This window comes from Heterodontus francisci, chromosome 1 (assembly GCF_036365525.1).
Source record: "Heterodontus francisci isolate sHetFra1 chromosome 1, sHetFra1.hap1, whole genome shotgun sequence".
In the NCBI taxonomy this organism is placed as follows: Eukaryota; Metazoa; Chordata; class Chondrichthyes; order Heterodontiformes; family Heterodontidae; genus Heterodontus; species Heterodontus francisci.
The window spans coordinates 281,294,680-281,314,857 of record NC_090371.1 but is presented as its reverse complement, the minus strand read 5'-3'; the positions used below and the strand labels follow the sequence as shown (position 1 = coordinate 281,314,857).

At 45.0% G+C, this 20,178-nt stretch overlaps 1 protein-coding gene across 2 annotated transcripts in view; it reads left to right on the top strand.

Annotated features, from left to right (window-relative positions):
* Window positions 1-20,178, top strand: part of stpg2 (sperm-tail PG-rich repeat containing 2) — a 343,238-nt gene that overhangs the window by 161,572 nt on the left and 161,488 nt on the right. For both annotated transcript variants that reach the window (XM_068046189.1, XM_068046199.1), the window contains exon 12: window positions 7,067-7,220. In XM_068046189.1, coding sequence (XP_067902290.1) covers window positions 7,067-7,220 — 154 coding nt within the window. The remainder of the gene's footprint in view (window positions 1-7,066; window positions 7,221-20,178) is intronic.

The following is a 20,178-nucleotide window of genomic DNA, read 5'->3' as shown; positions in this document are numbered from 1 at the left end:
CTTTATGTTCAGCCGGTTCTTCTTTGTTTTCAGCCCCACAAGTGTTGAAATTGCGATCTCACAGTAGTATGTTATAATAAGAACTGCTGTTGCTTATGATTATGACGACTCGGCCATATATGCGGGAGCCGGTCTGGTTGCGTGATGTCATGCGGGTGATGGAAATGAGGGTTCTGGCCTGTCCTCTCTTATGGCTTCAGCTGTGATTTTGCGTGTGACTGACATGCATTTTGGACAAGCCCGCAGACCACCGGGTGGACACTTTGAGAACCGCTGGGTTAGGCGTACTCCTGGAGGTTTCATCATATAACCTCCTGCCTCTAACTGCACCGGCCCCCAACTCTTGCCATTGGTCCCCCAACACATCCATTGTTCTGTCTCTCTGCCTTCCAATGGCCAATCGGAAAGCAAATATACTTTTCATTACCTAATTGGCATTCAAGAATCATCCAATCATACAGTAATTTTTTTCATGCCCAATATTTTTCTAACTAATAAATGAAAGTTTTCATATCACATTTTTGAATGCTTCTATTATTTTTCTCCTGGAGTTACTTACAGCAGTGTCTTAGAGATTGACCTTTAATTCCTGGAGATTCCAGAACAATCTTGGAGGGTAGGCAATCCTAGCTGTTCTGTCAAGCTCACATAATCGTTTATTTTATATTATTGCAGTGAGTGCTTTTAATGAAGAATTCAATTTTTATTGGGAGAAAGGAGATTTGTCAATTGTCAAATCATTATTTAAGGTTGTGCTGTATTGAACATAAAAACATAAGAAATAGGAGCAGGAATCGACCATACGACCCTTCAAGCCTGCTCCGCCATTCAACAAGATCATGACTGATCTACCACATTTCCGCCTTCCCACACTGTCCCTTTATCCATTGATTCCCACAGTATCGACCTCTGTCTTGATTATACTCAATGACTGAGCATCCACTGCTCTCTCAGGTAAAAATTCGAAGGATTCAGAACCCTTTGAGTGAAGAAATTTCTCCTCATCTCAGTCTGAAATGGCCAACCCCTTATCCTGAGACTGTGACCCTATGTTCTAGACTCCCAGACAGGGGAAACAGCCTCCAAGCCTCTATCCTGCCAAGCCCTCTCATATGTGTTTAGCCCCACAAGTGTTTCAATGAGATCACCTCTCTGTCTTTTAAACTCCAGAGAATAGAGGCCTAGTTTATTCAATCGCCGCTCAAAGGTTTGCACTCTTGGCCACCATGTATCATCTGCTTAGTGATGCAGCAGTTCATTAACTGGTATAAATGGATCTACAGACATCAGCACAGGGCTCAGGTGAAGTAGCCAGTGATAATCTTGTTATGTACTCCCAACATTTGTAGCAAATGCTGACGGATGTTTGCGAAAATCATTCGAGTCTGCTGCAGGGGTTAGAGGGCAGGACCCTAATCTAATGCAGCCACTGATGTTTGCATTGTCAGACTAGACGTGACAGGACTAATGGGGCAATCAGGCACATTAGGGGCTTTCTTGTGGCTGCATCTTTGACACGTTACTGACAGGGCAGTCGGGGCCCACTGAGCCTGTGTAGCTTCTCCACCTGGAATGGGACTGCAATCTTATTATAAGCATGAATTAGTTGGTTTCACAGTTCCAAACCCATTGTTTATCTCTTGTGGTGATTGACGTTCTCAGATGGGAATGAATCTGACTTTTTAATTAGCTGGCAATTGTGGGGGATAAAAGGTGAATGGAATCAGAATGGACCACGCTGTCGTCATGTTTTGCTTGCACAACATCAGATTACATGGACAAATCATGTTTTTGGATTTTATTGATTTATCCTTAGTTTCACAGACACTAGGGGGAAAAGACATTTTGCTTTATTCAACTGTCCGTACAGTCCAACCTGAAGCTGGAATTTTACCAACTCCTTGACAACGGATTGGGAGATGGGAAGGCTGGAAAAATGGTTGCCAGGGGCGGGGGGGGGGGGGTGGAGTGGGGGGGGAGGGGAGGGTGTTGGTGGCGTGGGACTTGCGCGATGTCGTCTCGTTGCTATGCCATTTCGGCAGCGGTGGGAAAGCTGGCAGACGTGCTGCCTGCTGGGAACCCAGATGAGCCAATTAAGGGCCTCTTCCCGCCTCTGCAGGCATTTTGCCAGTGGTGGGCCCCGGAGGCCATCCAGTGCAACCTGGCGGCCTCCCAGTGGGCTCCGGGGTCGGAGTGCCCTCCTTGGCCTGCAGAGAGGCCCTCTGGGGGGGGGGGGGGCAGTGGCTGCCGCACGGCAAGATGCCATCTGCTCCCAGTGACCAGCCCCACCCCGATCACCAGGGCCTGCCTGCTGGGCCCCCGTGCCCCCAGACCCCACTTACCTGTCTTTGAGGGCGCAGGCACGCTCATCCTGAAGGTGCAGCCCCAGTAGTGTCACCACTAGCGGTAGCCACTTAATTGGCCACTGCAGGGAATATGCTTCCCCGTGTTTTGCCAGTGACTGAAGTGGAGTCTGCTCCCGCTTTCAGCCCCAGCAACGGGATCTCAGCTATTCCGGTAAAATTCAGCCCATTAACTCCATTTCTCTCTCCACAGATGCTGCCAGGCTTGCTATTACCAGCATTTTCTATTTTTATTTTAGTTTCTTTTGCCACTTTCTTTCAGTCTGTGTCCTCTGGTTACCAACCCTCCTTCCAGTGGAAACAGTCTCATTTTACTTACTCGTTCAAAACCGTTCAACTCCTTGATTTAAAAAAAAATTCGTTTGTGGGATGTGGGCGTCACTGGATAGGCCAGCATTTGTTGCCCATCCCTAATTGTCCTTGAACTGAGTGGCTTGCTGGGCCATTTCAGAGGGCATTTTAAGAGTCAACCACATTGCTGTGGGTCTGGAGTCACATGTAGGCCAGACCAGGTAAGGACAGCAGATTTCCTTCCATAAAGGACATTAGTGAACCAGATGGGTTTTTACAACAATCGACAATGGTTTCATGGTCACCATTAGACTAGCCTTTAATTCCAGATTTATTAATTGAATTCAAATTTCAACATCTGCCATGGTGGGACCCGAACCCACCCAGAGCATTAGCCTGGGCTCTGGATTACTAGTCAATTGACATTACCACTACGCCACCGCCTCCCCGTTAAATCTCCTCTTAAGTCAAAATCCTTCATAATTTTGAACGCCTCTATTAAATCATCCCTTTAACCTTCTCTGCTCCAAGGAGAACCCCAGCTTCTCCTGTCTCTCCACATACCTGAAGTCCTCCACCCTTCCTCAACTTGTCTCTGAGCTGTTTTCATCAATGAGGCTCTGTCCAATCTTAGTGTTAATGTTTTTTATCATGAAGGTAGAACCCTCCACACTTCACTTTGTGAGCAATGAGCTGTGAAAGACTGGGTTGGTTCCGTGTCATGACCTTAAGAGATATTACTTATGCCTGGCAGTGCTACAACATTTTCAATTAGAAGCAAAAAGTATTCATTGATACCTGACTTCCTGCAGAATTATATCATGAATAAAATAACATCCTATACAAGTTCAGCTGATTAAGTACTGGATAAAATTCTGAAATCACCTCTGGTTTTATGCAGAAGTGGTTTCCAAATATCTAACTTTATAATTGAAAATGGCTTTTAAAACTTTTATAAAGCATGTTTCATTATGCGCTTTATTAGGTAGTCTGTAAAAATGTCTTGCTCGTCCTATAATTTATTTAGTGCTCATTTTGTTATATCCTGTGTTCAAAGTCATGAGGGGTCTGGACAGAGTAGATAAGAGAAGCATCAGTGCCATGAGGAAAAGCTTTTTTACACTGTGAGTGTTTAGGATCTGGAATGCACTGCCTGAGAGTGTGGTGGAAGCAGATTCATTCGAGGCTTTCAAAAGAGAATTGGATAATTATCTGAAGAGAAAAGATTTGCAGACTATGGGAAAAGTCAGGGGAGTGAGACTCGCTGACTTGCTCTTGCAGAGATACAATGGGTTGAATGGCCTCCTTCTATGATATCCACAATGGATCCATCAGCATTGATTATCTGGGTTCACATTTAAACTTATACAAGGCTTCATTATGTCACCTGTTTTTGTATCTTTACTTTCCTGATCTTTTCCCTGCTGCTTCGAAGGCGGAAATTCTATCCTCGAACATCTTTCCCAGCTGCCAGGGTCACAACGGGAGTAGGCACTTTGACTTTCCACCATGAATCCGGCAGTGAATGGACTATCTGGGGGGTGGAATTCAACTTCAACGTTGGGACGAAATGGGTGGAAGTGGAGCAGGAGCTCGTCAAACACCTCGTTCTGTTGAGGTTATTAGAAAGATTGGGGATTAGGGTGGGTGATGGGATGGGGGTGATGGGGTTATAATGGTTGCCCAATACACTTACCCCAACTTTTTGTGCCCCAGAGAAGTGGAATTTTACCATCTCTGTTTCTCCATTTGCTACTTCTTCCTTTAAGACCCTCTGTCATTCTTCCTCTCTGTCTCTCTATCTCTCTCTCTGTCTCTCACTGTCTGTCTGTCTGCCCCTCTCTTTCTTTCTGGCTCTCTAGTCTTTGTCTCTCTCTCTCTACTTCTGTCCGTCTGTCCCTCTGTCTCTCTTTCTCTGTCTCTCTCTACAACTCTTTCGCTCTTCATCTCTGTCTTTGTACGTGTGTCTCTCTCTCTCTGCCATTGTCTGTCTGTTTCTCTGCCTCTAGAGGACTGGATTTTAAATGCCGGCGAGCTCAAATAATGGCAGCCCACCTGCGCCAAAGAGCTACCGCAATCTCAAGCGCGGCGGCTCATTTAAATAGCTGGGGTGGCCCACTCTCCCCATCTTGTGGAGGGGGTGGGCTGTCCATCCCCGGCAATGGCATCAGCTGCCTGCACAGGCGCTGATGCTATCTTTAAAGGGCAGTCAGCCCTGCTGCACAATTTAAATTTTTAAAGTCCTATCTCCCAAAATTAAATAACTAAATTTCTAATGCCCCTTTCCCAACCCCCGATAACAATTACAGTAACTATTTGCCTTCCCCCCCAAAAACACTTACCTTTTACATCTAACCTTACCCCCCAAACAGCACAAAGTTTAAGGTTTAACCTCTCCCACTGTTCCCTATACCCATTACATATTTGACTCCCGTACTCCCCCTCCCCGACCCCACCGAACCCCAGCACTGACAAGCTTACGTCCTCCCCACTCCCCACCAGTGTGGCGCCGGGTTTCCCCGGACGGGGATCTGAAGGCACAGGGGTGCCGGCCACTGAGATCTGGGCCTACAAGATCGCAGGTAAGTCTATTTAAATTTAATAATTTTATTCATTTGAATATTTAAATTGTGGTCCCGTTGCCCGGCCATCATTTCTTCATACATACGAACATACGAATTAGGAGCAGGAGTAGGCCACTCGGCCCCTCGAGCCTGCTCCACCATTCAACAAGTTCACGGCTGAACTGATTATTCCACATTTCCACCTACCACCAATAACCTTTCACCCCCTTGCTTATCAAGAATCTATCTACCTCTGCCTTAAAAATATTCGAAGACTCTGCTTCCACTGCCTTTTGAGGAAGAGAATTCCAAAGACTCATGACCCTCTGAGAGAAAACATTTCTCCTCATCTCTATCATAAATGGGCGACCCCTTATTTTTAAACAGTGACCCCTAGTTTTAGATTCTCCCACAAGGGGAAACATCCTTTCCACATCCACCCTGTCAAGACCCCTCAGGATCTTACATGTTTCAATCAAGTTGCCTCTTACTCTTTTAAACTCCAGCGGATACAAGCCTAGCCTGTAAGACAGCCCGCCCATTGCAGGTATTAGACTGGTAAACCTCCTCTGAACTGCTTCCAACGCATTTACATCCTCCCTTAAATAAGGAGACCAATACTCTACACAGTACTCCAGATGTGGTCTCACCAATGCCCTGTATAACTGAAGCATAACCTCACTACTTTTGTATTAAATTCCCCTCGAGATAAATGATAACTTTCTATTAGCTTTCCTAATTACTTGCTGTACCTGCATACTAACCCTTACGTCTTTTGCTCTGACCCTGCCTGCCACTGTCTTTCTCTACCTCACTACTCTGGCTTTCTAGACTTGGACATGATCCACATTTCAATTAACAGCTGTCCGAAATTAAATAATCTGCTTTAAAATTTCTTCCTCACCTCCTACTAGCAATTAGAAAATGCAATTATCTGAACAAAATTAATACAAATTATATTGCCTTTGTTTGTGTGTGTGTGTGTGTGAGAGAGAATAAATTTAGCAGACCTTATCAGTAATTATTGAATAAGGCAGTGGCTTTTAATTTAAAAACAAATCACTGATTCTTCACTCGGCCTGCCATACTGAACAAGTGCCAGTCTAATAACCGACAACATATTTACTGCATCTCTCTCTATACTTAGTTCCATTAAAAACAAACAATTTGCATTTCTCTAGCACCTTTAATGTAGTAAAAGACCCTTCACAGGGTTGTTATCAAAAAAACTTAGACACTGAACAGAACAGGTGTCCAAAAGCTTGGTCAAAGAGGTAGGTTTTAAAGAAGCGTCTTAAAAGAGGGGATAGAGTTAGAGAGGGAATTTCAGAGCTCTGGGTCTAGGCAGCTGAAGGCATGGCTGCCAGTGGCAGAGTGACTAAAATCAGGAATGCACATGAGACCAGAATTGGAGGAGTGCAGATATCTTGGAGAGTTACAGGATTGGAGGAGGTTTTGGAGATAGGGAAGTGGGGGAGGGGAGGGCAAGGCCACGGAGAGATTTGAACACAAGGATGAGAATTTTAAAACCGAAGCATTGCTCAACAGGGATCTAATTTAGATCAGTGAGTACCAAGGGTGATGGGCGAGGATTGGGATCAATTTAAAATAGCAAAACTGAGATTGATAGATTTTTGTCAAGCAAGGATAGGTGAGGGCTATGGAACCAGGGTGGGTAGTTAGAATTAACATACAGATAGTCATAATCTAATTGAATGGCGGAATAGGCTCAAAGGGCTGAAATGACCTCCTCCCGGTCCTATGTCACTTCCATAAACTTCAGTTCAAATGAAAATGCGATAGTTTTTGTTTGAAAAGCGTAGCTAATTTTCGGTTTTTTTATTGCAGAATATTCCGGCACCAGGTTCCTATGACGTGCAATGGTCCTATGAGAGAACGCAAGGCAGAGGACAAAGCACTTCAAATGAATTTGTGCACAACTCTTTCCTCACTACGGTACCGAGAAACCTCAACCCAGCCAGACAGAGTGCAGACGAACCTGGTAGGTTTGAGGGCAGGCTACGTACAGCACGAGTTATTATCCTATACTTCACCTGTTGCAGATATGTGTGCCCCTATTTGTTAGATGCAGCATCTCCACTTTCAATGAAGCAAGGATCAAAATTCTTACTCTTCCTTTGTGTCCTTGGCAGCAACGCGTCAGATTATGTTGCCTTAGAGATGATCAGATTTTCACTTCAAACAGTAGGAAAATTGAATCCATACCCGGTCTGCATTCTTTCCGACTGTCATTGGTAGCAAGTCTTTTTTGAGTGTATGGTGTGAAATAACATCATTTTGCATGCTTTCCATATTTACTGACTACCACTGTTCAAAACAGAAAGGGGCAAAAATTTGTCTGGGCCCATTTTAGTCCAACGGAGTGGCCCAAGACTGGCCTGAAATTGGACCTCATTAATATTTTACACACGAGCTGCCAGAACATGTCGCACCTCCATGGGCGGCTCGCAAATTTTCAGAGCACGAATGTCGACCTCTTTCCATCACTGGTAGCTGTTCCAAGGGTAAGTCCCAGGAAGGTGGGTTGGGGTCAGCAGCAGTTGTGGTGGAGAACTATTTCAATTGTAATTACTGTGGAACGTCTGCTCTGACTGGCTGCACAGCACATTCTTTTAGTAAAAATTTGCATTAAGAAAGCTTGCTTCAGGATAGCGGTACCTGAATAATCCTGAGCCCTGAGCGGCTGCCTCACTTGCCATCATCCAATTTCTTGTGAGGGGACCTAAATAGAATTGTAGAATGGTGCCAGCATATAAAGAGTCCATTCAGCCTGTCGTATCTATGCTGACCCTCTGCAAGAGCAACTCTGCTAGTTCCATTCTTCTGCCCTTTCCCCACAGCCCTGCAATTTTTATTCCTTCAGGTGTTTATCCAGTTCCCTTCTGTGAGCTAACGATTGAATCTGCTTCCACCACACTCTCAGGCAGTGCATTCCAGACCATAACCACTCACTGCATAAAAAAGTTTTCCTCATGTTGCCATTGGTTCTTTTGCTAATCACCTTAAATCGGTGTCCTCTGGTTCTCGACTGTTCTGCCTATGGGAACCGTTTCTCTGAAGCAGGAATTAGGCCCCTCATTTACATATATATATATATAAGGAACTCCACAGTTGTTATATAGGTTGCCTATAAAAATAACCTGACCCAGTTTTGAAACAGAGGTTTTTCAGGAGTCTTTGGGACCTCATTGCACCCATTTTGTGCCCTTAAAAGTGGAGTTCTGAGGTTCAGTTTCTTCCCAATACTGTAAAGTTAGGATTGCCTTGGAGGTGAAAGTTAAAATAGTCACGGGGCCCTTAAAATTTTATTTAAACCTTTGACCCAGAGGCTATTCTGATTTCATGTTGCTTTGCCATTTATAAATGGAATAATCAGAAATACATCTTTCAGACAAGACAAGTATTTTGGAAAACAGTTTGAGTCAAGGTTCAGTGGTCATGTTAATGCAAAGCAAGAAAAGACATAAAATCATTAGACTTATTGTGAACACTGCTGCACAGTGAGGGGTAATTTAGAGAGATCATATTAACTGGCCTATATAATGGCAGTTTGTAACAACAGCTACACTGGAACAACAAAAGGAAATAAAGATCTTTAGCAATGTGGTTAATCTAAAAGACAACTCTGAATATTGCATTGTCACTGTTTCCCTAGGTAAGGTTATAAAGTTTCTGCTTTGACAATCTGGGCACAAATTACATTCAAAATTACACTAGCTTTCAGAATTGAAATGTTTGTTCAAATTTGTGCTCAAACGTATTAGCATAATCGCTGAACATAAAATCTTCCACGATCCAGCACAATTGGGCAGCGTATTAGAAAATAATTTAAAAGAATATAATGCTGCATTAAAAATGTTCCCTGGCATATTTAAGAATGGTAACCTGATGAAGTTTGATTAATGCAGCTGAAAAGAAGTTTATCACAAAAAAAACGTTTTTAATAGTGTCTAGTCCAGAACCTGAGTAGCCTGATTTTAAAATAATTGAAAATGACTTTAAAAAAACTATACAGAAGCATTTACTAATTTCACTGGTGTACAGTAGGCAGTTTCTGAGTGAATGAATAATTTTTAATATTTAAAAGGCTGTTCTTGCACCTAAAAAAGGCTTAATTTTAAGAGTCTCCTTGGAGGTCCACAAACTAGTGTAATTAGCAGAAACTCACCATCACAAACTTGACCAAACATTTCAGTTCTGGAAACTAGTGCAATTTGAATGTAATTTGCGCCCAGATTGTCAGTTGGGCTCAAAGCAGAAACTCCATAACCTTATCTAGGGAAACAGTGACAATGCAACATCTCCTCTTTACTGACGATGCTGCATTAACATCCCACACTGAAGAGTGTCTGCAGAGACTCATCGACAGGATTGCGGCTGCCTGCAACGAATTTGGCCTAACCATCAGCCTCAAGAAAACGAACATCATGGGACAGGACGTCAGAAATGCTCCATCCATCAATATTGGCGACCACGCTCTGGAAGTGGTTCAAGAGTTCACCTGCCTAGGCTCAACTATCACCAGTAACCTGTCTCTCGATGCAGAAATCAACAAGCGCATGGGAAAGGCGTCCGCTGCTATGTCCAGACTGGCCAAGAGAGTGTGGGAAAATGGCGCACTGACACGGAACACAAAAGTCCGAGCGTATCAAGCCTGTGTCCTCAGTACCTTGCTCTAGGGCGAGGCCTGGACAACGTATGTCAGCCAAGAGCGACGTCTCAATTCATTCCATCTTCACTGCCTCCGGAGAATCCTTGGCATCAGGTGGCAGGACCGTATCTCCAACACAGAAGTCCTCGAGGCGGCCAACATCCCCAGCTTGTACACACTACTGAGTCAGCGGCGCTTGAGATGGCTTGGCCATGTGAGCCGCATGGAAGATGGCAGGATCCCCAAGGACACATTGTACAGCGAGCTCGTCACTGGTATCAGATCCACCGGCCGTCCTTGTCTCCACTTTAAAGACGTCTGCAAACGCAACATGAAATCCTGTGACATTGACCACAAGTCGTGGGAGTCAGTTGCCAGCGATCGCCAGAGCTGGCGGACAGTCATAAAGGCGGGGCTAAAGAGTGGCGAGTCGAAGAGACTTAGCTGTTGGCAGGAAAAAAGACAGAAGCGCAAGGAGAGAGCCAACTGTGTAACAGCCCTGACAACCAATTTTATCTGCAGCGCCTGTGGAAGAGTCTGTCACTCTAGAATTGGCCTTTATAGCCATTCCGGGCGCTGCTTCTCAAACTACTGACCACCTCCAGGTGCTTACCCATTGTCTCCCGAGACAAGGAGGCCAAAGAAAAAAACGACCATCTGATTAATTTGAACTGGAGGCAGAGCCATTTTTGTGGGCGGGGCTGTTTTTTAAAAAACCAGCTGAAAAGATTGCAAAAACTCAATTTGCACTTGAAACTCCTTGATGCTTTGCATTGATTTGCCCACTTGGGGGAAAATTGCGTTGAAAACAGAACAGAGCAATCTAGTAGAAACTCCAGGCCAAGATGTCTTTCTAAAGGTCGAACCCTAGTTCATGCATATTTTGGCACCCACTAAGTAGAGGGAAATGAATTCTACTTTAACAGGGTTTGAGCCGAAATGCTACGGAAATACTGGCAGATTGTGCCCTGCAGACATTGGGGCTTCTTTGCTGTTACTGGCTCATCCTTTGCAGCAGCGATCAATCTCAATGTTTGGTTTGGCAGAGAGCTTTTGACACCGGACCTGTATGAGCAGGCAATGAGTTGCTGGTATTTCGTAGCAGGAAACTGTGTTTATTTAATGTCAATGCACGCAGAACACACAACATCAGCCATTGCTTCAAGCCAGTAACTGATGACAACAGCAGAGTTGTTTCCTATTACACGCTAACCATAGGCGAGGGCTGCAGGAGCATTTAATTTTCATTACTTTAAAGGCACTATATAAATGAAAATTATCGGAGTTCTCACATCAGTGGACCAAGGCAGAGGATCTTGTGGTTTATTAATTCTTCCTTCAGACTTCAATATCCTGTCACTCATGCAATGCACTATACATTTTGACAATTGCTTTTATTTGTTTCAAACCAGATTTTTGGATATGAATTCCTGCCAGTGCTATACGATAAATTGCCTAAATCGGATTGAGATGTATGTTTGAAGAGACAGATTATCTTTATATTTTGATTAATGCTGTCCAAATCCCTTTAACGTTTTTGTTTTCTGTCCACTCTATCTCACTTTATTGGATGTTTTAAGTTCTATTACAACTGATAGGAAGAACAGAGGAATAATGCTTTCCAGATATGTCCAAATAGAGATTATAAGATGAGCTGTAAAAGGAGTAGAACCAGTACTGATGGATGGGGTGGGGAGAGACTAATGTCCCAGTGAGAATAAACCACTTCCAATGCACAGTTGTGATGGTGGAAGGATTGAGGTATCCTTGTGAATTGCTTTTCAGCCGTGAACAACAGATGCCCCTCTACATTGCTTTCATTGATCTCACCAAAGCCTTTGACCTCGTCAGCAGACGTGGTCTCTTCAGACTACTTGAAAAGATTGGATGCCCACCAAAGCTACTAAGTATCATCACCTCATTCCATGACAATATGAAAGGCACAATTCAACATGGTGGCTCCTCATCAGAGCCCTTTCCTATCCTGAGTGGCGTGAAACAGGGCTGTGTTCTCGCACCCACTCTTTTTGAGATTTTCTTCTCCCTGCTGCTTTCACATGCGTTCAAGTCCTCTGAAGAAGGAATTTTCCTCCACACAAGATCAGGTGGCAGGTTGTTCAACCTTGCCCGTCTAAGAGCGAAGTCCAAAGTACGGAAAGTCCTCATCAGGGAACTGCTCTTTGCTGACGATGCTGCTTTAACATCTCACACTGAAGAGTGCCTGCAGAGTCTCATCGACAGGTTTGCGGCTGCCTGCAATGAATTTGGCCTAACCATCAGCCTCAAGAAAACGAACATCATGGGGCAGGACGTCAGAAATGCTCCATCCATCAATATTGGTGACCACGCTCTGGAAGTGGTTCAAGAGTTCACCTACCTAGCCTCAACTATCACCAGTAACCTGTCTCTCGATGCAGAAATCAACAAGTGCATGGGAAAGGCTTCCACTGCTATGTCCAGACTGGCCAAGAGAGTGTGGGAAAATGGCGTACTGACACGGAACACAAAAGTCCGAGTGTATCAGGCCCGTGTCCTCAGTACCTTGCTCTATGGCAGCGAGGCCTGGACAACGTATGTCAGCCAAGAGCAACGTCTCAATTCATTCCATCTTCGCTGCCTCCGGAGAATACTTGGCATCAGGTGGCAGGACCGTATCTCCAACACAGAAGTCCTCGAGGCGGCCAACATCCCCAGCTTGTACACACTACTGAGTCAGCGGCGCTTGAGATGGCTTGGCCATGTGAGCCGCATGGAAGATGGCACGATCCCCAAAGACACATTGTACAGCGATCTCGCCACTGGTATCAGACCCACTGGCCGTCCATGTCTCCGCTTTAAAGACGTCTGCAAACGCGACATGAAATCCTGTGACATTGATCACAAGTCGTGGGAGTCAGTTGGCAGCGTTCGCCAGAGCTGGCGGGCAGCCATAAAGACGGGGCTAAAATGTGGCGAGTCTAAGAGACTTAGCAGTTGGCAGGAAAAAAGACAGAGGCGCAAGGGGAGAGCCAACTGTGCAACAGCCCCGACAAACAAATTTCTCTGCAGCACCTGTGGAAGAGCCTGTCACTCTAGAATTGGCCTTTATAGCCACTCCAGGTGCTGCTTCACAAACCACTGACCACCTCCAGGCACGTATCCATTGTCTCTCGAGATAAGGAGGCCAAAGAAGAAGAGCTTTTCAGGCAGCATTGGGAATATGATGCTGCCATATTCTACCTATTGCTTATCCACTTAAAATGTATTCCGTTTAGAAGGAATGCTTCCTGTTGTGCTGTTAGTGACACCCAATGATATGTTCCCAGTGACTTTTATCCAAACGTGAACCAAAAGCAAATTTTTTCCTTGGGAAATTGAACTGAACATAAGGCTTGGGTTGAGAAGAGGCCATTCAGCCCATCAAGGCCATTGCCTCCACTGGGTTAACAGGAATCAAACTGTATCTCAGCATGAAAGATCATGTATGTTTTTTTTGCCATTCACTTGTGACTGTTTGTTACCCACTGTTGTGAGTTGGGCAATGGAACCTCACATTGATTTCCATTGACCCAACCAATCTCACCACAATGTCTGTCTGGCTGAACAGGATTTGGATACATTGGTTCAATCTTCGTTGCCATTTGGCAGCAACCTGACAATGTTTAGAAGAATGAGAGATGATTTAATTGAAACATATCACGTTCTCAGAGGACTTGACAGGTGTTACGATCGAGGCAGGAGGAGTGCACTGTTTATTCTAGTCCCACTTCTCCACATGTCAGAACATATATTTTAAATTTTCCCACTTACTGATACAGTCAATCATATACTCTATTTTTCCCTGAATAGAATACACTAACCAGGTTTCTTTACTGAACAACAAAATTATCGCTTTATTATAAAACAAGCCTTAACCAGTAATAAAGTAAAGCATAAACACACAGATTGAAATTTTAAAGTCCCCCTTTTACCTTAGCCCCTTCAGACACACAACCACACACACACTCACTACATACACTGGTTAACTGGAAAAATAGAGATTTTTGTAAAATTTAGAGCTCTGTTACTGACAAAAAACACTTGGGCTGGATACTTGCTCATTCCTGAAGAAAATAGCAGATGAGATATATTGTGTTCTAAAACTGGCATACAGTCTAACTTCCAAGTGCATGTAGACAGGTCACTGAGATCTTTTAGAACAGTCCTTTTCAGGCTGTGTTGAGAATTAATTTAGCAGGCCTTTTTTCAAAGACAGGAGACGAGATGAGTTGACAGAGTGGACTTCTCAGGGTCTTTTAAGGAGTTGCTGGAAAGGGAGGTGTGTTGTGGTCTTTTCTCCTTCCTTGACATTTCTTCAGCAGCAGGCTAACTTTATCTCATTCCAAAAGGTAAAACCAAAAGCTTGTGAGTTTGCTGCCCTCTCAGGTGCGCGCTGCTGCTCCCGAGCTGGTCCTATCAAGGGGCGTGTGACTGACTTCTCTGCCCACATCTTCCCCTGTTACCAGGGTTTCTGTTCTATTTTTAACTTGAGTCATGTGCCAAACCAGTTCTTTCAGTGTCCCCTGGATGACTGTCTTGAAAAAAATCTGGTCCAACATTTATTCAGTTTGATTATGAATTCCTCAAAAAACAATTTTAGCAAAAAAAACCAGAAGCGCCTTCATAACACAAGGTAGATGCTGGGAGGATGTTTCCCCTGGCTGGATAGTCTAGAACTAGGGGTAATAGTCTCAGGATAAGGAGTTGGCCGTTTAGGATTGAGATAAGAAGAAATTTCTTTACTGAGAGGATTATGAATCTTTGGAATTTTCTACCCCAGAGGGCAGTGGATGCTCAGTGATTGAGTATATTTAAGACTGAGATTGAGAGACTTTTGGGCATGAAGACAATCAAGAGATATGGGGATTGGGTGGGAAAGTGGAGTTGAGGTAGAGGAGCAGCTATGATCTTATAGAATGATGGAGCAGGCTCAAGGACTGTATGGCCTATTTCTACTCCTGTTTCTTATGTTCTTAACAGGGTGAAGGATAAGAATAGCTGTCCCAATATAATTCCTTTGTTTTGCTTAGAGGTGCAATATATAAAATATCACTTTGTTATTAGAAATCTGATTGAAACTGCAGATGTAAATGGTGATGAATGCAGCAGGGACCTGGGTACTTATTAAGGCTGTAGCCCGAGGGGATTTTGTTTCTACACGAGAAGGAACGGTTTCATGAAATTACTTCTTTTGGCCTAAAACTCTGCGTTTGCTATTATTAGAACTTTAAAATGAAATATTTCAACTAAGTTACTGGTCCTTTTAGTTTTCTGTATGTCTTAACACACTTGAGCTGAATTCATAATCTCTTACCTCATGTCCGATTCTTTCATTCTGCGCTCGCCGTATGTCAATTTCCATCTTGTTCATTGTTGAAACCTTGTGTGAAAATAAAGAGAAAAGTTAACGAGGGCTGTAATTTTCAAAGATGACTCTTCAGTTGGGCTATATAGTCGCATGCATCTGGGTTCAAAGGGTCAATTTCTGTGTACTTTACGATGATGCGCTATTAGGTAAGAATCGAGACATGACCACAACAATAAGCAGATGGTAAATGAGCTGGTATTGTGTCCTTAATGATACATATTAAAGTGAGTTTAACCACTTTAGCTGTGCTGACTGATTGGATTCTTCCATTAAGGAGCAACACAGACTGAATGACAACAGCTGTAGAAAACCATTAATTGTTGGATCTATTTGTCAATTTATTGTTTGTTTCAGGAGACTTGCTTATTCACTACTGGAATTATTGAGTAGGCCACCTTGTAATTAAACGCTCAATTTCATTTTCACTTTGCTGTAAAATACCATTTTTGCACACAACAGCAATTTAAAAGAATGGCATCATCCAGGACGTGAGTATGGCTGCGTGCTTCACATTAACCCTTAGATGGCACATGCTTTGACTCTACATGATAGACACTGTATTGACACATTTAATATGTTTGTTCTATTCATCTTTCATGATTCTGACAACAGTGATTACACTTTAAATGTACTTCATTGGCTGTGAAGCTCTTTGGAATGTTGGCAGTTTTGATCTCAACTGGAGTATTGTGTCCAGTTCTGGGCACCACACATTCAGAAGGATGTTAAGGCATTAGAGAGGATGTAGAAAAGGTTTTAGGGATAAGGAACTTCAGTTACATGGATAGGTTGGAGAAGCTCAGGCTGTGCTACTTGGAGAAGAGAAGATTAAGAGATTTGATAGAAGTGTTCAAAATCATGAGGGTTCTAGACAAAGTAGATAGGTAAAAACTATTCTTATTGGCCGAAGAATCCAGAACCAGAGGACACCAATTTAAGGTGATTGGCAAAAGAAGCAACAGTTTTTTTTTATTTGTTTCATGGGATGTGGGCATCACTGGCCAGGCCAGCATTTATTGCCCATCCCTAATTGCCCATGAGAAGGGGGTGGTGAGCTGTCTTCTTGAACCGCTGCAGTCCATGTGGGGTTAGTACACCCACAGTGCTATTGGGAAGAGACCCAGCGACAGTGAAGGAACGACGATATAATTCCAAGTCAGGATGGTGTGTGGCTTGGAGGGGAAATTGCAGATGGTGGTGGTCCCACGCATTTGCTGCCATTGTCCTTCTAGGTGGTAGAGGTCACAGGTTTGGAGGGTGCTGCCTGAGTAGCCTTGGTGTGTTGCTGCAGTGCATCTTGTAGATGGTACACATGCTGCCACTGTGCGTCAGTGGTGGAGGGAGTGAATGTTTGTTAATGGGGTGCCAAACACGCAGGCTGCTTTGTCCTGGATGTTGAGGAGCTTCTTGAGTGTTGTTGGAGCTGCACCCATCCAGGCAAGTGGAGAGTATTCCGTCACACTCCTGACTTGTGCCTTGTAGATGGTGGACAGGCTTTGGGGAGAGAGGGAGTGAGTTACTTGCCACAGGATTCCTAGCCTCTGACCTGCTCTTGTAGCTATAGTATTTATATGGCTACTCCAGTTCAGTTTCTGGTTATTGGTAACCCCCAGGATGTTGATAGTGGGGGATTCAGCGATCGGAATGCCGTTGAATGTCAAGGGAAGGTGGTTAGATTCTCTCCTGTTGGAGATGGTCATTGCCTGGCACTTACGTAGCACGAATGTTACTTGCCATTTATCAGCCCAAGCCTGGATATTATTTGCTGTATTTCTACACGGACTGCTCAATTATCTGAGGAGTTTCAAATTGTGCTGAACATTGTGAGCATCCCCACATCTGACCTTATGATTGAAGGAAGGTCATTGGTGAAGCAGCTGAAGATGGTTGGGCCTAGGACACTACCCTGAGGAACTCCTGCAGTGATGGCCTGGAGCTGAGATGATTGACCTCCAACAACCACAACCATCTTCCTTTGTGCTAGGTACAATTCCAACCTGCAGAGAGTTTTCCCTCTGATTCCCATTGACCTCAGTTTTGCTAGGGCTCCTTGTTGCCATACTCGGTCAAATGCTGCCTTGATGTCAAGGGCAGTCACTCTCACCTCACCTCTTGAGTTGAACTCTTTTGTCCATGTTTGAACCAAGGCTGTAATGAGGTCAGGAACTGTGTGGCCCTGGTGGAACCCAAACTGAGCATCACTGAGCAGGTTATTGCTAAGCAAGTGCCGCTTGATAGCACTGTCAATGACACCTTCCATCACTTTACTGATGATCGAGAGTAGGCTGATGGGGCGGTAATTGGCCGGGTTGGACTTGTCCTGCTTTTTATGTACAGGACATACCTGGGCAATTTTCTACATTGCCGGGTAAATGCCAGTGTTGTAGCTGTACTGGAACAGCTTGGCTAGGGGTGCAGCAAGTTCTGGAGCACAAGTCTTCAGTACTAATGCCGGAATGTTGTCGGCATCCAGTGGCTTCATGTCACTTCTTGATATCATGCTGAGTGAATCGAATTGGCTGAAGTCTGGTATCTGTGATGCTGGGGACCTCAGGAGGAGGCTGAGATGAATCATTCACTTGGCACTTCTGGCTGAAGATTGTTGCAAATGCTTCAGCCTTACCTTTTGCACTGATGCTGGATTCCCCCATCGTTGAGGATGGGGATATTTGTGGACCCACCTTCTCCAGTTAGTTATTTAATTGCTCACCACCATTCATGGCTGGATGTGACAGGACTGCAGAGCTTAGATCTGATCCGTTGGTTGTGGGATCGCTTAGCCCCGTCTATCGCATGCTGTTTACGGAGTTTGGCACGCAAGTAGTCCTGTTTTGTAGCTTCACCAGGTTGACACCTCATTTTGAGGTATGCCTGGTGCTGCTCCTGGTATGTTCTCCTGCACTCTTCATTGAACCAGTGTTGATCCCCCAGCTTGATGGTAATGGTAGAGTGGGGGATATGCCAGGCCATGAGGTTACAGAGTGTGGTTGAGTACAATTCTGCTGCTGATGATCCACAGCGCTGTGGATCTGTTCGAAATCTGCTCCATTTAGCATGGCGGTGGTGCCACACAACACGATGGAGGGTATCCTCAATGTGAAGACGGGACTTTGTCTCCACAAGGACTGTGCTGTGGTCACTCCTACCAATACTGTCATGGACAGATGCATCTGCGACAGGCACACTGGTGAGGACGAGGTCAAGCATGTTTTTTCCTCTTGTTGGTTCCCTCACCACCTGCCGCAGGCCCAGTCTAGCCGCCTTTAGGGCTCGGTCAGCAGTGGTGCTACCGAGCCACTCTTGGTGATGGACATTGAAGTCCCCCACCTTACCACCTCAGTGCTTCCTCCAAGTGGTGTTCAACATGCAGCAATACTGATTCATCAGCTGGGGCGGGGGGGGCGGAGTGATTAGGTGGTAATCAGCAGGAGGTTTCATTGCCCATGTTTGACATGATGCCATGAGACTTCATGGAGTCCAGAGTTGATGCTGAGGACACCCCCCTCCTTACTGTATACCACTGTGCCACCACCTCTTCTGGTGGACAGGACATACCCAGGCATGATAATGGCGGTGTCTGGGACATTGTCTGTAAGGTATGATTCGGTGAGTATTACTATGTCAGGCTGTTGTTTGACTAGGCTGTGGGACAGCTCTCCCAACTTTGGCACAAGCCCCCAGATGCTAGTAAGGAGGACTTTGCAGGGTCGACAGGGCTGGGTTTGCTGTTGTCGTTTCCGGTGCCTAGGTTGACCGGGTGGTCCGTCCGGTTTCATTCCTTATCGATTTTTTAGCGGTTAAGTACAACTGAGTGGCTTGCTAGGCCATTTCAGAGGGCATTTAAGAGTCAACCACATTGCTGTGGGTCTGGACTCACATGTAGGCCAGACCAGCTAAGGACAGCAGATTTCCTTCTTTAAAGGACATTCGTGAACCAGATGGGTTTTTGTGACAATCGACAATGCTTTTTAATTCCAGATTTTTTTTTTATTAATTGAATTCAAATTCCACTTTCTGCCGTGGTGGGTTTCGAACCCGTGTCCCCAGAGGAATACTCTGGGTTACTAGTCCAGTGACAATATCACTACACCACCGCCTCTCTGATAAACAGTGATATGAGGAAAATCTTTTTCACACAGCGAGTGGTTAGGATCTGGAGTCCACTGCCTGAGAGTGTGGTGGAGGCAGATTCAATCGAGGCCTTAAAAGAGAACTGCATAATTATCTGAAGAGAAAAACTTTGCAGGGCTTTGGGGAAAAGGACAGGGGGGTGGACTAGGTGAGTTGCTTTTGCAGTGAGCCAGCACAGACACGATGGGCCGAATTCTACAAATGCAAGTCTTTCTTTCGTTACAATCTATCCGTAGCATATAAACAGGTCTGTGGTTTAATAAAATAGTACAGATTAATACACGCATATAGTCACTAAGGTTGAAGGCAGTGTTATATTGTGATGCACATAATAGGCTGAATTTTCGTGGCTCCCCCTCCCAAAGCAGCAACGTAGGGTGGGAGGGGCCCCCCAAAATATTGGTGCCAGGTGACGTTCAATTTCAAGACGCCGATTCTGGTGCTGGCAATAATTACCAGGGGGGTGGGGGGAGAGTGGGACAGGTTACCCGAACCTTCAGAAACTGAACAGCTGAAGGCAGGCGGTTACACAATGGGGAGCCAGTCATGGCTGCCCCTGGGCTTCATCGCCTCCCCCGTAAGAGAGTCAGGGGGGCAAATGGTGACTGGGCGCTTGATAACGGGGAGCTCTTGGAGCTGCACAGGTGGCGGGTAGAGGGAGCACTCAGCAGCCAAAATTTGAACAGGGTCGACAACCCCGTGGCAGGGCGAAAGGTTGCCAAGGACAATTGGGCGGCTACCTGCCCAGCAGGAAGGCTCCAGCTGTCAATG